Source organism: Furipterus horrens, unplaced genomic scaffold (assembly GCF_987537825.1).
Source record: "Furipterus horrens unplaced genomic scaffold, mFurHor1.1.pri manual_scaffold_7, whole genome shotgun sequence".
Lineage (NCBI taxonomy): Eukaryota > Metazoa > Chordata > Mammalia > Chiroptera > Furipteridae > Furipterus > Furipterus horrens.
Window position 1 is genome coordinate 110,195,458 of NW_028327177.1, and position 18,631 is coordinate 110,214,088.

Consider the following 18,631-nt stretch of genomic DNA (forward strand, 5'->3'; position numbering starts at 1 on the left):
TGGTGGTGGTGGTGGTGGTGTGTGTGTGTGTGTTGGAGTGGTTACTGATTAATATAATCAAATTATATGGTAGTACTTTATATTATTTTTAACCATGAATGAATTTTGCTGGTGGGGAAATGTATTTTTCAGGTCGAAGCACTCAATAAGTTAAAAACTTTAAATAGTTTAATCAAACTGAATGCAGTGAAGCTAAACAGAGCCAAAGGGAAAGAAGCCATGCACACTTGTTTAAAACAGAATGCTTACCGGGAAGCCCTCTCTGACCTGCAGTCACCTCTGAACCCCTGTGTCATCCTCTCAGAACTTCAGTAAGTGACAATCTGTGATATGCTTAATGAATCTTACATGAAAATAGCAGTAAAGAAAGGATTTCTAAGTGACTGCCTTGTAAGAGGAATAGGGTCAGCTATTAGCCCCAATAAGTAAAATATAATTAAAGAAGCAAAATCTTAAAAGCCCTTGACGGTTATTCTTGTGTTCAGTAGGATGTATGTCTGCTAGGTTAGTGAAAGTTATTACAAGTTAATTTCCTTTCAATTGTATGTAATTAAATTTGTTTCCTATTACTGGTTTATAAGAGTTGGAAGTCCTATTAAGTAAAATGTTGGCGCCCATCATTTTAATAGTTAACATATTTTTAAAATTATGTACTAATAACTTCCCTATTTCAAAATGAGATCTTGAATAAATTTGGAAAACTTTCTCACTTTTTCATTTTCTACAGAGGTAATAATAGAAAATTAATAATGTGTATTAAGTATATCAGTATTCAAAGTTGATCCCTTTTAAGAAATTAAGAATGAACTCTTAATAACCCTAATTTAAATTCAATAATATGTTCTGTTTGTTAATGACTGTATATAAGAACATAAGCTTAAGAATAAAGAAAAAAGGAGGAATTCAAAAAATTATTGATTGATTTTTGAGAGAGAGAGATACATTGATTGGTTGTTCCACTTACTTTGTGCATTCATTGGTTGCTTCTTACATGAGCCCTGACCAGGGATAGAACCTGCACCTTGGCGTATCGGGACAATGCTCTAACCAACTGAGCTACCCAGCCTAGCCTGAAAAGGAATTTTAAATGTAGGTAGTGAAAAGTGCAAACCTGAGTTTTTAATTCAGCCCATCTGGCATCACTACATACCAACCAAGGCGTCATCCAGGTTGCTTTTCTACCAAGAGGAAATGTTCTAGTTCTGACTTCTGCAGACTGGGGCAGGTGAGGGGCTCTTCCAAGCCTAGGATATCATGGCAAAATTATAATCTTGCCATATCTTTAAATTGAAGTGGGCTGATTTTCCCCTTGTTTGATTTCAGTGTTGAAAAGTGTAAATACATGGATTCTAAAATGAAGCCTTTGTGGCTGGTGTACAACAACAAGGTGTTTGGTGAGGATTCAGTTGGAGTCATTTTTAAAAATGGTGATGGTATGTACTGAGGTTTTTACAGAACCAAATTCCTTAGTATTTCCTCATTTGTTGTTATTTTGCTCTGTCTGAAAGGTGATGTGTAACAAATGGCTGCCAAAAGAGTTAGCTATTAATGGTCGTAACATTGAATTCAGCATGTCCTAAATCTTTTTTTCCCCCTTTTGGAAATTGATTTCTGCAGCTTACTTACATTGTTCTAATAAACTTTCCCCCCTTTCCCCCTACAAAATACTAAGTCTGTCTGTTCCTGTGTAAAAAGCTTGTGAAATACAACAGAATATTTTCAATAATACATTTATATATCATACTTCAGTGATAGCAATTTTGATACACTGCCATAGTTTTGTATTTTAAAATATCTAACTGACCCATACTTTATAAAGGAAATGCCTCTGAAGTAATCACATCAACCAGAAGGCAGTCATGACTGTTACCACTTATTAGTTATGTGACTACAGGCAAGTCATACAAAATTCATTGAGCTTCAAATTCTTCATGTTTATGAGGATTATAACATTTATATGTTGGGGTTATTAAAATGAATTAAGTGAGATGAACAAGTAAGTATGCTTAACATACTAGGTGCTTACAACTATTTTTAAAAGAACTTGTAGTATTTTGCTGACATTTAACATCACTTGACCATATGGATGTCATTATGTAAAAGTCACTACTTTCACAGCCTCTGTTACTTGAAAATTACCCCTGGACATTATAAATAAAATCAACTATTACTGTTTTGTAAACCCATCATGCAATTATTACTTATGTAACTCTCAAAGACTCCCTGTACATCCCTAAAATTAAGAAGGAAAAATAATTAGTGTGAATTGTGTGAATGCTTTAATACAGCATTACTGTGTTATAAGTCTATTACAGCATCCATACAATTAATATAGTAACTTATACATGGTAAACATTAGGAAATATTTTAACACTTAATTTTTGAAATAGTGTATAGGGACATGCTAACCAGCAAACCTAATATTTAGCATAATGAATATGGTAAACATTAAAATTTTGGGAAAAAAATTAGCATAGCATTTGTCAATAGTTTTAGTTAATTCTGGCTGAATAGCTAATCTTGAACTAATGTTAGCAGTCATAAAATGGAAAGCATTTGTAATAATGCATGGTTTTTTTCTCTTAGATCTACGACAGGATATGTTGACACTCCAAATGCTGCGCTTGATGGATTTACTCTGGAAAGAAGCTGGTTTGGATCTTCGGTGAGGTTTCTAATGAATTTTTTTTGCCTCATATTCTATTCCTTCATAGCAAAATTTCAAAAACTTGTTGATTCCTTCCCTCGTGTTGTTATTATTAATTTTTTTATAATGTAATAAAATCTGGCATTTTACATTTTACAGTGTACTCTCAAATACATACCTTATTTAAACCTCATCAGGTGTAAAACTATCCATGTGATGGCAAATTCAGAAAAATGGAATAGTTTACTTCTAGTAAGGCCCGGACACACAACAAGAGTCATGGTCTAACCTTTATGGTTTTGAAGTTGCTTTCAGGGAGGATTTCACTAGTGGTTATGAGAGTGACAAGGCCAGAGAAAGGACTGCTCATATTCTTAGCCTAGGAACAGTGATTTCTCTGCCTTCCTGACCATGAAGAGTTTAGGTGGACTTCTAGGGTTTTTAGCTTGCCACTGTTATTAGGGGTAGACAGGGAGCAAGAAAGGTTTATGGCAACAGAAAAAAGGAAACATAATGGATTTTAAAATTGTAATTATCAGATATTCTAAGATAACAAACAGCTGAAGATAATTGCAAACAAAATGTTGTATATTTACCTAAAAATATAAGATTTGAATATCAGGCAAGAAAATTAAGTCAGCCCTCACACTGGGCATTATAGTCATAATGAACAAGATGGGAGATTGCAATCCTAAATATTTAAAGAGCTTATAAAAATATATGAGAAAAAGATGTGAAAAGGCTATTCATACAAGATAAAATAAGTAAACTAATAATTATGTGAACACTGTTAATTCTAGTATAAAAGTGTAAATTACAAGAACAATTGGATATCATTGATATGCTAATAAAGATTTTTGTCAAATGATACCCTGTATTCAGTATTTGTAGAATTTACTTTAAAATTAGAAATGTGGACAGAGATTTATGTACTAAGATATTTATTCTTGCTTTATTTAGAAATTTAAAAATTGGACCACCCTTTAAAAAATATTTTATTAATAATTAATTTTTATTGTATTTTTTCCATTACCATTTATCCCCTTTATACCCTCTTCCACCTCCACCCCCTCCCATCACAATCACCACATTGTTGTTCGTGTCCATGAGATCTTTTTCTTTTTTTGCTCAATCCTTTACCCCCTAACCACACCCCAAAGTTGTCAGCCTGCTCTCTATCTTATGAGTCTGTCTCTGTTTTGTTTGTTGATTTAGTTTGTTCATTAGATTCTACATTATGAGTGGAATCATGTATTTGTTTCTCTGACTGGCTTATTTCTCCAGGTCCATCCATGCTATTGAAAAAGATAAAATTTTCTTCTTTTTTACAGCTGAGTAGTATTCCATTGTGTAAATGTACTATAGCTATTTTATCCGCTCATCTACTGATGGACACTTAGGCTAAACATTTGCTCAATAGTAGAATAAGGGCTTTAAAAATTAAGAGCTTTTTCAGTATGACCAAATAGATATTTTTAAAATATTGTTTATAGAGAATTGCTAACAATTTGGCAAAAGTGCTTACCTTTAAATATCAAGTGAAATAAATATTATGCAAAAATACTGTTATAAAATTATTTCAACCATGTTAAAAAGTCAAATGGTTGACAGAACCTAAAATAGTAATGGTCATTTCTGGATGATGGGATTAAAGATTATTTCCTTTCCCCACTCCCCCTCAAATGGTTGTACCACTGTTATGTTTGCACCCAGAATTATCTCCTTGCACTTCTTAATTTTTCTTCTCTTTTCTTTTTCTTTTTTTGCAAATCTTATGACTATAACATGATATCTCATAGAAATTTAATTTTCATTTTTTGTATTAGTAGTTTGGGTTAATATGTTTCCAATATTTTATAAGTATTGTGGGTTGTTTTTCTTTTGTTTTTTGTTTTTTGGGTTTTTTTTTTTTTTTTTGCTATAAATATATGTTCATTTAAGGTCTGTGCTTTTTGTTATATTATTTTTTTAAAATTCTTCCCTGTACAATTATTTTTTTAATTGAGAGGGAGAGAGACACATTAATGTGAGAGAGGAATATTGATAAGTGGCCTTCTGTATACACCTTGACTGGAGGATCAAAGCTGCAACTTAGGTTTGTGCCCTGACCGGGAGTTGAACCTGCAGCCTTTTGGTGTACAGGATGATGCTCCAACCAACTGAGACACCTAGCCAGGGCTCACTTGTTGATTTTTGAGAATCCCTATCAGTGATAAGTCATACCTTAATTGCTGCTTTCAAGATTCTTTTTTGTTTTTTAATCTTGACAGTTTGATTATAGTATGTCTAATTCTACTTAGAGTTTATCTGACTTTGAATTCATTGAGCTTCTTGGATGTGTAGATTATTGTTTTACATCAAATTTCAGGTTTTCAGTTATACTTTTTTCGAATATTTTTTTTTCTGTCTCTTTTTTCCTCTTTTTATGAGATTGCCATTATGTACCTGTTGGTATACTAGATGGTATTCTTCAGTTCCCTGAGGCATTGTTCATTTTTCTTCATTCTTTTTCTTTTATTCCTTGGTTGGATATGTGACCTATCTCTTTCTTAGGGCTGTTCATATATCTGTAGTTGTGCCCCTCTAGTGAATTATATTCAGTTATTGTACTTTTCAACTCCAGAATTTCTGTTTGGTTCATTTTTAATAATTTCTACCTGTTGATAGTCTTTACTTGGGGATTCTTCATTCTCATACCTTTCATCAGAAATGGTTTCTTTTGGTTCTTTGGACATACTTAAAATAGGTGTTATAAAATTTTTGTCTAATATATTCATGTGGTTTTCCTCAGGCACACTTTTTATAGGGTGCTTTTTTATTGTGTATGGGCCATATTTTCTTGTTACCTTGTATGTCTCCATACTTTTTTTGTTGAAACTTAACACTTTAAATACAACATGGCAACTCTGAAAATCAGATTCTCATCTTTCATCAGTTTTATTGTTGCTGTTTGTTGTTTATTTAGTGACTTTTTGAGCTAATTTTGTGAAGTTTGTATTCTTTGTCACTGATTTCTCTACTTGGTTAGTTTATTATTCAGCTAATCATTTCCTTAAATGCCTGGACTTCAGGAACCCTGTGTGCATGTTGGGGCATGCCTTCAGCTGTTACCCAGATAGTTTTAAGAACTGTGCCATGGCTTTATCTTGTGTAAAGCCTCAAAGATAGCAAGAGGTGAAAGTTAGAGCCTTTTGGGTTCTTTCCAGTGCCTCTGCATGTTTTATGCACATGGCCCTCTGCATTCCAATGAATGTGTTGGAGTTTTTCTGCTGCTCCCTGAGGACATGTCACTCTCTGTTTTTTCCCTTTAAACTTTCTGGTTAATTAGCCTATTGTTTATACCAACTATTATTTATTCCATAGATAGCTGCAGAGTGAAACAATTAACTGATTCTGATTATTTTTTAGAAACACCCCCAGGCAAACGACATTTCACACTAGATGAGGTCTGAGGTCAAAGAAATAGTGGGGTCTCCCTGAGAAAAAGCTAGAGTTCAAAGAAGAGGACAGTTCTCCCAATTGCCATCAGCTGCCCCATCCTATTTTCCTGAATCTCATCAACAGTCTGAAATCTCTTCCCTTTTGAAGGTGATTTTAGTTTTGGGAAAAGCCAGAAGTCACAGGGCTGAGTCGCTTGGGTGATTTGATATTTTTGCCAAAAAACTGCACAACACATGATACACGAGCAAGCATGTTGTCATGATGAAGCTGCCAATCACCAGTTGCCCAAAGCTGCAGCCATCTGAATCATCAGAATAGTTTACAGGGAGGAGTGTTCAAGCTTAATGCAAAATTTGATGCAGATTCATTGCTCTACTTGCTCAGTCATTTTGAATGAGACAGACACACAGAACACATGCTCACTGAATGGCATCTGCCACCCCCGCTGACTAGTACAGTGAAGTTGTTGCTGTTCACGCATGCGCATTCCGGTCCACTCTCCTTGGCTGCCAGATTACATTGATGTCATGCAAACCATTCTAGTTATATTAACAATGGCTGGACTTTTTCCAGATAGACATATAATGCCATGTAATCTTTGCCACTCTGTGATGTTGTGTTATTCCTTTTCTCCCCCCACCTGAGGATACTTTTCCATTGCTTTTAGAGCAGAAGGGGGAGAGACAGACAGACACACATCAGTGTAATGGAGAAACATTGATTGGTTGCTTCTCCTGACTCCCCAACTGGGGATCAAACCCACAACCCAGGCGTGTGCCCTGACAGGTAATTGAACACACAACATTTTGGTGTACTGGACAATGCTCCAACCAGCTGAGCCATACTGCTGGCCAGGACTGTGTTATTCCTTTTTCACAGAAGAGAAAATTAAGGCTCAAAGGATTTTAAACAAATGTCAGAAGTAACAAAAATATTAAGTAGCAGAAACCAGATTCAAATCTAACTCTGTCAAATTCTGATCTTGATGTCGTTCTATTATTTTACCAGTCTTAAGTGGAAAACAATTATGGTAAGATATATGTTATAATCCTTTGTTTATCAGAGTGTTCTGGTGCCCTAAATATATGTTTTTTTCCTTTTTTTTTTTTTTTTAAAGTAAGTGTTTTCTAGTCTTAAGTCCTTCCAGGGTAAATATGTTGCAGTGCTGTTAAGGTAGAAAGAACAATTTGCTGTGGATGTTGTTCCTTTCATGAGATTAGTGGATAAGACTGGAATAAGGAAGAGGCAATATAGTTCATCTCTACAAAGGACTTTTTGAGCACCGTAAATGATATTGTTTTTCTTTTAAATTAGGAGGAATATCTAAAAATGGATAGTAGTTTTGACTAGGTAGCAAAGTTTTTGGTCAACTGCTGACCTATAAGAAATACAGCATAGATATGAGGAATGGGTGATTGTGAGAAATTCTGGGATCTGGGCTGGCTTTTTTTGTAAGTAAAGTTTTATTGATACACAGCCACAACCCATTTGTTTGCATGCAGTTTGTGGTGACCTTTATGCTGTTAACTGCAGAATTGAGTAGTGACCTAATAGTCTGAAGCACCTAAAATATTTACTATTTGGCTCATTCCAACAAAAGTTTACAGACCTTTCCCCTTCTGAAAAAAGTAAACCCTGATAAAAAATGTTTTTACTTGACTTATACTACAAAAATTCAAGGAAACTTTCCATGCTTAGGCTAATAACTCATTCACTCTTTTCAAGGTTAGCATGTAAACTACACAGTGGTGTGCTTTTGCTAAGAGCAGATTCAGGCCATATGATGAGTCTTATTTAGTTATGTATATAAATTGTTGAGTTAAAGACTTTGCCCTTAGTTCCATCAGCCTAATTGAAAACCGCAACCAAGTTCTTTTCTCTTAGCTTTGACTCTACATTCTATTCAAATATAAAGCACATTTATCATCATGAAGTTCATTGTGACCTCAGGCAAAGGGAGGCAGCCACATGTGGGAGTGCTAGAAATAAACCTGGTGTCTGTCTGCTGGGAAGCAATATGTGTGTAACAAGAAAAAGGAACTTGTCTGTCTAGTGAGATCTTTGCTGACTTTTTGTACTCTGACCCCATGTTTAAAAAAATATGCAGGATTTTAATTCTTTTGAGTTCATTTTTAAACTAGTACTTTTTCTCACTGAACACTTTTTATTGTTTCTATAAATATATGTGCTCCAGTGTTCCTATTGTGTTTGTTTTCTTTTGGCCAGCTGTTCAGGTTAAACTGGGTCACATAGCACACACTCTTTTTAAGTTCAATCTAAATCTAATGTACCTTCTATATACAGTACTATTTTGATCAGAATATTTTAGTACTTGTAACAATGTCATTTTAGCATGAATCGAAGCGCATATTTCTCGGTTTCATTTTCCCCTGATGTCTCAGAATACTCTGGGCATCTTTCATTTCTAATTAGAACATTTGTAATCCATCAATATGTTAGAACACCCTGACCTTCTTTGTTCAATAAATAATAGGCAGTTAGTCTTTTCTGCCAAGTCCAATAGGTTTTCTTCATTTAAATCTATCTGGCCTTTGTTAGGGTTGACAGTCATCTACACCGCCCCCAATTCCTACCCTCATCCCCACACATTAAATTTTGAACAGTTTTCATTGTGACTTAACATCTGAGTTGCTCTAATGGGGTTTACTTCGCTTTTAAGAGAGCAACACAGCAGTACTTGAATGGCACTGGTATCAGTAGTCTCAGAGGAATGAAGGAAGAAGATGGAATTAAAGCAGTCATTAGGAAAAGGTGTTATACTTTCCGTCTTTGGAGGCAATGGGCTAAGTACCATGCAGACTTGGGTCAATGTGTCAAAGTCAAGGCCAGAGAAAACTTTCTACATACCCATTCAGAATAGGGTTATGGAGCTGCCTCCCACTGTAGAATTTATTTCATTTTCAATTTTTGTTTTAGTGAAAAGGTAGCAAATTACTCCTTGGGTCAGAGAGTCTGAGAAAGGAAGGTAAACATTACTAATTGTTGTCATGCCTTTATAAGAAGTGTAGAAGTTCAGTGCAAAGGAGGCCCATGTCAGATGGTCAGGGTTTGTCCTCTGCTTGACTTCTGTCAAACTGTCTCTTAGACAAGAATGTTTTTTCCTTCCCATTGTGAGTGTTCCATCCTCAAGACGCTGAATGCTTTCATCGTTGCCTGCTTTTGAAGAGGAAGTTGTTGGACTTTTGCCCAGTTTGGCTGCAAGTGGGGTAGGAGGAGATGCAGGAAAGTGAGCCAAAGTGCACTTTAATCGGGCAGTGTGTACTTCACATGTGCTGTGTCATGATAAGAATAAGGGGTATTGGTAAAAACCTTTCATGTACTGTAACTACGTTGCTTATTGAGAGGTAAATTCATAAAAGGAGAAATAAATTAATAATGAGATATAAAGCAGTCTATTGGTATATCAGACTGCCAGCATGTACTTTGACAATTCTTCTCTTAACCTTATTTTGCTAGAACTAGAAAAATGCTTAAAGACACATAAAATAGTTGAATTGTTTGTTGGAAAGAAATTTTGGAACTACTGTACTTAATAAAGCTCTCTTATCTGATTGTTACATGCACTAACACTCACATGCTCGCTCGCTTGCTTTCTCTCTCTCTGCCATAAAGTCCTTCAAAAGCTTTCTCACTGTCTTTAGGGGAATGACAAAAGTCTTCACATGGCCTGTAGAACCCTGCATGGTCTTTCTGACACTGATTGTTTCTTATGCACACCTTGCTTTTGTGCTCCCCTTGAATTCTCCTCACAGAGACCTTACCTAACGCTTGGCATGTTCTTGTGGCCCTTGTCATTCATACAAAGATCACATGTAGTATATTGTGCATTTGTGTTTGTCTCGATGAGAGGCTGGTTATTTGTTCATTACTGTTTCACCAGCAGCTAACACAATGATTGGCATGTAGCTGCAGTCAAATACTTACAGAAATCATGAATTCCATCCATTGCATTTTCTATAGTTACCCAACTTTAATTAGAACTTTTCAAAGTATCTCATTCTATTTTGGAGTTATTCTGAGGACACAGTTTTTAGAAAATGGGAGAAAATTTTTACAGCCAGAATGAGAAAAGGACATTATTAATATACGGGAATGGGCAAAAGTAGGCTTACAGTTGTGAGTATGTGAAATAGAATTAATAAAGCTTTTGTAATAATCATAACCTGCATTTCTTTTCTCATAGGAACAACTGTGAACCTGATTCATAAAGGGAATTCTTAAAATAGCTAAAAGAGAGCTTAGAAATTTTTAATTTTTACTAGGGATAATAGAAATGCAAGTTAAAACAAAATGCTCCCTATCAATTTGGCAAAAAGTATTTTGCACAAAAAGTAGCCTTTGAGGCTACTTATATATTCAGTGACACTGGAGACTGTGTAAGGTTAAAAGTTAGTTTTAGAGCCACACAGGCATAGTTTTAAGCATTGGATCTTTTACTTAGTTAAATGTATGACTTTTTGCAAATTCTGTTATTTCTCATTTGTAAAATTGGCAACTTATAGGGATTTGTTATTAAATTTATTCATTCAAAATTTTTTATTGAACACTAGTCATCAGAGAGATGCAAATGAAAACCATAATGAGATATCACCTCATACCTGCCAGACTACCATCAATAAACCAACAAACATGTGCTGGCAAGGATGTGGAGAAAAGGGAACCCTTGTGCACTCTTCATGGGAATGCAGACTGGTGGAGCCACTATGGAAAGCAGTATGGAGTTTCATCAAAAATTTAAAATGGCACTTCCTTTTGACCAAGCAATCCCACTTCTGGAAATATATCCTAAGAATCCCGAAGCACCGATTCCAAAGAATATATGCACCCCTATGTTCATAGCACTGTTATTTACAATAGCCAAGCTCTGGAAACAGCCCAGGTGCCCATCAGTAGATGAATAGATAAAAAAACTGGTACATTTAAACAATGGAATACTGTGCAGCCATAAAAAAGGAATGAAATACAGTAGTCCCTCTCTATATCGTGGTTCACCTATTGCAGCCTCACTGTATCATGGGATTTTAAAAAATATTATATTTAATTATTTATTGCGGATTTTTTGCTATATCGCGGGATTTTGCAGTACTGTATACGTATGTTGTTAAAGTTACGTAGGTTTAAGAGTATAGAATATGTTTAAGAACATAAGTAGTGTTTATAAAAGTATGGAAAAGGTTAATAAGGGACTAGGAACAGTTTATAAGTGTGTGGGAAGGGTTTATAAAGGGGGTCTAGAACATAATACCTGCGATAAGTGAGGGAATACTGTATTACCTTTTGTGACAGCATGGATGGACCTGGAAATTATTATGCTAAATGAAAAAAGCCAGTCAGAGAAAGACAAATACCATACGATCTCACTTACACGTAGAATCTAATGAACAAAATAGAAACAGAAACATGGATATATGGAGCAGACTGACAGCTGTCAGAGAGGAAGGAGGAGGAGTGGACTGGATGAAAGAAGGTGAAGGGATTAGCCAAAGAACAAGCATAAGCCCATAGACACAGACAATATTGTGTTGATGGCCAGAGGAAACGGGGTGGGTGGGGGCCTGGTGGACGTGGCCAAATAGGGGGAAAATGGAGACATCTGTAATAGTGTCAACCATAAAAATAAAGTTAAAAAATATTTGAGTCCCTACTTTGTGTCAGGCACATTCTCAGGCACTGAAGATACAGCAGGGAACACAGCATCCCTGCCTGATGGAACTTACACCCTAATGGTGGAGACAGACAATAAACTAATATATAAAATTTATAGGATGTTGGATAGTGTTGAGGGCTATGGAGGAACATAAAGCAGGGAAGAGATAGCAAGTACTGTGTCAAAGATAGTGTTGCTACTTTAAATAGGATGATCCTGAAATTTCTCACTGAGATGGTAGCATATCAGCAAAGATTTCCAAAATACAAGGGAGTAAGCCATGTAAATGTCTTGGGGGAAGAATGGATCCAGGCAGAGACAATAACACTTAAAAAGAAATGAGGGAGTATTTTGCTTGATATGTTTGAGGAATAGCAGGGAAGGCAATGTTGTCTGAACAAAGTGAGCAAGGAGCAGATACTAGGAGAGGGGAAGGAGGAGTAGATTGAAGGCCTTGTGAGTTATGGCAAACATGTTGGCTTTCTCAGTAAGGTGGGAAGCCTTGCAGACATTTCAGTCAGAAGAGTGACATAATATGAGTATATGCTAAATGGATTATGTTGCCGTTGCATCTAAAACATACTATGATGTGGAAGCTGGGAGTAATTAGGAAACTGTTGAGTAATTAAGGGTTGATGGTTACTTGGACTAGGATGGTGGTATCAGAAGGAACGGTGGAGGCAGAGAAGAACTTGGACCCTGAATGCATATTTAAGATAGGTAAATGTTGGGCCTGAGAGAAAGAGTCAACAATGACCTTAAAAGGTTGTGGGCTTCAACACCTGGAAGGATGGAGTTGCCATTAACCAAGCTAATATGGAGTACTTACCCTGCTCCATTAAGGTGCTCCATTAAGGATGGTTCTCTTCCCCAAAATTTAGAGTTAAAAATGGAAGACTTTTCTTGTATCTAATGTGCTTCTGTCCACCTGTACAAACAAATAGAATATCTCACCAGAATAATTAGGCAATAGATTATACATTTAGCTGGCATATTGGAATTCTAGTAAATTACTCCATCTGTTGGCCACGAGATTACTTCCTAATAGAAGGTATAGCTCAGATTTTTCCACATGATAATAATACAGTAATGGCAAGGATATCAATAATAGTAAAACATTTTTAAAAATCAAAGAAAATACTCTGTTAATATTTAATTTAATAGATAATATACATATGTGACTCCTTATGCCCATTTCTTTTCCTTTCAGGATGTTGCCTTATGGCTGTTTAGCAACAGGAGATCGTTCTGGCCTCATTGAAGTTGTGAGCACCTCTGAAACAATTGCTGACATTCAGCTCAACAGTAGCAATGTGGCTGCTGCAGCAGCCTTCAATAAAGATGCCCTTCTGAACTGGCTTAAAGAGTACAATTCTGGGTTAGTTAATCTTGTTTGGTTATTATTTTTCTGAACAAACAGTCAAATAACTGTTCTCCCAGTTAGAGTCATTAGTGTCCTAGAGGAAATAGTACTGTTATTTGTTATTGCTTCATTTCAGGTTAGATCAAAATGACAAATAGGCCTTCCTAAAGTCTTACAGATGATTACCACTGAATTCCACTTTATCTAGATCTTAAATTCTAAAGTTTAAATACTTAAAAAATAACATAAAAGATTTTAAGTTCATCAACTTCTGTAATTATGTGAATGTGTGAGCTCAAGTGAGTTCTCAATAGATTTTTACAATAGAAGTAAATGACTTTGTTGGCAGTCATCTCTCTTAAGGACTATCACAGAGAAGGGAAAACATTCTGCAAATATTTTGGCTAAAGTCAGACTTAAATGTTTAGAAATTTTGATCTTGTCTCTATTGCTTGCTTCTAATTTAAGTCAGTGACATGAATGATTGGAACTGCAATACTTAACTCTTAAATATGGAATTCTTAGGTTGTAGGTCAAATCTGACCAAAATGTTCCAAAGCCCCAGGATTATCCAGCAAAGCTAATGGTCTCTCCTTTCTATGCACTGAAACATGACCCCAGGACACAGCAGTTTGAATGGTGGAGGTCCAGTTATCTTAGGGCTTTGAGTCAGCTTGCTCACTCCTCTCTGCTCTTGCTCCTGTGGTGATATCCTCCCTCTCTGGGCTGATCCTGCATGTTCTGCTCATATGTTTTTGGCAGCTCTGTGTTGCAGTTCTCACAATTAAAGGGGCAACAAGTGTGGATTGGGTCTTATCTCACACAGGAGGCTGAAAACCTTTGTTGCTTCTATTTTTTCTCTTGTTCAGGGATGACCTGGACCGAGCCATTGAGGAATTTACCCTGTCCTGTGCTGGCTACTGTGTAGCTTCCTATGTCCTTGGGATTGGTGACAGACATAGTGACAACATCATGGTAAAAAAAAATGGCCAGGTAAGCTGTTCCCCAGGTCCTCGGTGATGCTTACTTATGTACAGTACAATCTCTGTGAAACTTGGGCAGATTCTTTGTGATTCTTGGAGGAATGTGTTTGTGTTTGATTTCCCAGTCCTCATTTCACATACCATCTACTTCATGTATCCATTACTTGTTTGCTTAAAGTTGGGTGATGAAAATTTATTTAAATGTTTAAAAATTATCATGGTTATTTAAAAGTGACCTATTCTTTCAATATAAGAAATTGTATTTTGGACACATATGTACCTAAGAGTAGAAGGAACAGATGATGTGTGAATATATTAACTTAAGATAACCAGTGCTTAAAAAGAAGTTGGGATGAATCCTGCTTGTGCCATTTTCTCTTTTAGAATATCAAATATACATGAGAGTAGGAAGAAAGAAATGGGTTATGAGTAATAATGTGGGAGTAGAGAGAAATGGAGTATGAGTAATAACATTTTGGGGTAGCCAGGAAACTAGACCAGGTTATTTATGAAGAAGCTGATTTCAAATGAAGAATTCTTTATTTTTCAGAATGACATGTTTTCTTGTCAGTTGTTTTATAATAAGCAAAGACAAATGAGATACTTGGGATAATTTTTTCAGTTTAGCCACCCTTGGAATTTCCTGCCTTGAGAGGCACATTCTAGAATGAAAAAAGTCTTTTAGGTCCCTGTGTGAAATTTGGCTGTAGGTGGCAACCTGAGTTTATGCCTCTTGAGAGATTTAGGTAGTTCTGCCTTGGGCTTTGATAGTTCAACTTTGAGTTCACACTTAAAAGGATTCCCTTGGACTTCTGGTTAATCAAATTGAACATATAGGTTTTTCTTTATTCTTTCTAACACTCTTCTAATATGATCTTAAGGAATAAGAAATATGTAAATCCAAGAAGTCAAAAATAATAGGAAAAGAGGCCCCACTGGGTGAAAGACATCAGCAGATTTGGGGATGATAGAAAGCACAATGAAAAACTGGCAATGACTTAGCATAGCTGAGGAAAATTGAAACCTGCATACTTTTCGAGGGGTTTATCAGTCTGAGAAAAGCTTTGGAATCAGATGCACAAGATACTGCAGAAGGTATGGATGGAGGAGAGGATGAGAACAGGATTGATTGACAGTTTATATGTGGAGTGATTAGGTGCTCATGTCTCCTTCCCAACTCCAAGACGGAGATAGATTTATTCTCTGAAGAAGCTGATTCTTCTGACTCAAGGGTTCTACAGAAGCTGAGGGAAAGATGCCATATTGAAAATGGGGATTAAGTGAAAGTTAGTATACTAAATGGTACAATCCCAGCCACTTCAGCTTGCTCCAAGAACATTTAGCAGCCGTTGTGTATATCCCTACTCTCAACAAGAGTCTAGATGATTCTTCTTAAGAGAATATGATTGGTTCCAATGAAAAGACCAACAGATCCTGAATTTGAGATGCCCCTAGTAATTTTGCAAGTAAGCCCACCAATCAACAGTCCTATCATATATATAGTATTTTTATTCAGCTTTTTAGTGACTTGTTAAATATGAATGATTAGCCAAGCATTAGCAGAAATCTGAGGGAAACCTCTAACATGAAAGATAAAGACCAAAACAAGCAAACAGGGTGAAAAAAACCTCTGGGAAAACAATAACCACAGTAAAAGGATGATGATTTAAAAATCAAAACCAAAGAAACAGTTATAATAGGATTCTGTTTTTTTTAAAAAACAGAAAATATAATTCTTAGAAATTAAAAGGGACAAATAAAAAGTTAAAGTAGAATTAGTATAATCTAAAGATTAGCTAATATTTATTGAACTCTTGTGGAAAGCACAGTTCTGCGTTCTTTAGTTACCTTCTTCAGTCCTCAGGACAGCCTTACAGAATAAGCGATGGGACATTCACCATTCACCACTGAGAAAATTGAGGCAACAGACATACCAGGATTTAAATCCTGGTCATTTGGCTCAGATTCTGTTTTTTAACCTCCATGCTCTATATTGCCCCTTAATATCTCAAGAGAACCAAAACATCTGATAAATAACCAAAGAAGGAATATCCAGTAATGATAGTAAATCAATCCAGGGAGGTCCACCATCACCGTAATAGAAGTTCCAGAAAGAAGTAACAGGGAAGGAACTTACCAAGCAAATAATATTAAAAATTTCCTAAAGCTGATGTTCATGAATATCCAGTCAATAGAACACAAAAGTTCCCTTATAGTGGATGAAAAGACCCTCACTAAGGCCCTTCACCATGATATTTCACTGCACCAGGCAGAAAGAGACAGTGTTAAAACCTTCCAGAGATCCAGCAGGCCACATAACTTGGAGTCAGAAAGACTTAGCTTCTAAATAAGACAGTGGAAGTTAGCCTTCAACATTTTGAGAGAAAATGATCTCTAACATAGAATTCTAATCAAACTATGAATGAAGTATAAAGGTAGAATAAAGAGTTTCAAACATACAAGGTCTCAAAAGCTGTATCTCCTCTGCATCGTTTCTGAGGAGGCCACCAGAAAAAGGACATCCACCAAGCAAGGGTATAAACCAGTAGTTCTCAATTGGGGTGCTTTTGCCCTCAGGAGACATTGTCAGTATTTGAAGACATTTCTGGTTGTCATAACTGGGGAGGTGGTATTCTACTGGCATCTAGTGGGTAGAGACTAAGGATGCTTCTAAACATCTTAAGAGTGTACAGGGTAGAACTCCACAACATAGAATTATTAGGCCCAAAATGTTAGTAGTGCCAATATTGAAAAACCCTGGTCTAAACCAAAAGAGAATGTGCGGTGGGACTTGGAAAACAGAGACTTCATATAGGACAAGAGTTAAAGGGAGAGCCCAGGATGATGGTTGCACAATGAACAAGCAGCCCAGACAGGAACTAATAAGTTACCTGACCATGGGAAAATGTTTTGAAAATGATTTTTAGATTTTTAAGAAGATTTTGGGAAGAGTTAATGATAGAGTCATAGAACCTAAGTCCAATAAACAAACAAATAAGTAGTTTTTCAAGGAAAAAGGTGAACAAAAAAATAATGTAGTTGTAGTATACCACCACCACATGGCTTAGACTTGAAATGTATTTACTTAGTTTGAACAATATAAACACTGAATATTGATTTGATCAGAAATTAAGATATAATGTGCCATGTTGGGTAGCATTACATTAGCACAAGAGTACTAAGTCTTTATCTTTCATAATAAAAATATTAATCCAAAATTAGGAAGTGAAAAATAAGTATGAACATACTATTTAGAAAAATGGTGTCAGATAACAGGAAAAATACATAAAATAGTAGAGAGATGTTACTGCTCAAGGTAGTAGCGCTCAAGGTGGTGAAGGAGCTGGTGGGGTAAGAATCTACTCTTTTTGTTATGTTTCTATTTGTAGAACTACTGACACAAATAGTCTGTATGTGGAACTATTTGAGTTCTTAAAAAAATCAGACATGTTTATTATTTGGATGCATTTTTCTTTTTAAAGATTTGTCTTTTCCGCTGTACCAGGGTTATTATTGAATATAATAATATTCAATAATATTCGCAAGGTGCCCAGTAGGCTGTGGGAAGAGAGAGGGGCTCAATGAGCGGAGTGTGTACATGGGGATCTAGGACTGCGGAGGTCCTGCCTTTCTATTTAGAACCCATCAGAGAAACAAGGGAAATTAAATCCCATTTGTTTTCCAGCTCTTCCACATTGACTTTGGACATATTCTTGGAAATTTTAAGTCTAAATTTGGTATTAAAAGGGAGCGAGTGCCTTTTATTCTTACCTACGATTTCATTCATGTGATTCAACAAGGAAAAACAGGAAACACGGAAAAGTTTGGTCGGTGAGTATTGCCCTCATGTCAAGGGTAAACACACCTAATGTTTTCTTGTCTGACCAGCTGGACTTGCATATCTGTGCTGAGGCATATTTAGGTCTGGTGGCTATTCAATCTGCTAATGGGGTTTTGGTGGGAATTTACCTTTTAGATCCATGCTGTAATTCAGATATACTCAAGAGAAGTGAAACAATGCTAGAAATTTGAAATGTTAACTGTGTTTTATTCCAATAGTGTGCCACCTTTTACTGTCTTAGAAAATTCTCTGAAACTGTTAAAACATTTACTAGTGAGGTGCTGAGAACAAGAATTACGCTGTCATTCAGTGTAGAGTACAGTAAGGGAGCTAGGGTTCACAGATAGATTTTATAATCTCTGATCTATTCCTTGCTCTGTATATGTTTCCAAGCACATTACTTGTCTTCCTGTCTTTGTTTCTTCGTCTTTTATTTTTTAAGTGGATATAATTTAATATTTTTTGTTTCTTCATCTTAAAATGGGGGCAAAAAATTAAATTTCAGGGCTGTTATGATAGATGTATATAGTTATATGATGTAACCAACTCATAATAGCCTTACCAAATAATTGCCATTTGTAGTCTGCCTGGGTTTCTGCAGAAAATACCTCTGAGTTCATTTTTTTCTTTGGCAAAATAAGGTTTGGATGGTCCTCTTGAATGACCATCCTGAAGGGGAGAGAGAAGG

At 35.9% G+C, this 18,631-nt stretch overlaps 1 protein-coding gene across 1 annotated transcript in view; it reads left to right on the plus strand.

Moving 5' to 3' along the window:
* The window catches only part of PIK3CB (phosphatidylinositol-4,5-bisphosphate 3-kinase catalytic subunit beta), a 154,995-nt gene that overhangs the window by 134,985 nt on the left and 1,379 nt on the right, over positions 1-18,631 (plus strand). The window contains exons 18-23 of the mRNA XM_090284267.1: positions 133-311; positions 1,324-1,433; positions 2,587-2,665; positions 12,967-13,134; positions 13,989-14,112; positions 17,788-17,933. Coding sequence (XP_090140393.1) covers positions 133-311; positions 1,324-1,433; positions 2,587-2,665; positions 12,967-13,134; positions 13,989-14,112; positions 17,788-17,933 — 806 coding nt within the window. The remainder of the gene's footprint in view (positions 1-132; positions 312-1,323; positions 1,434-2,586; positions 2,666-12,966; positions 13,135-13,988; positions 14,113-17,787; positions 17,934-18,631) is intronic.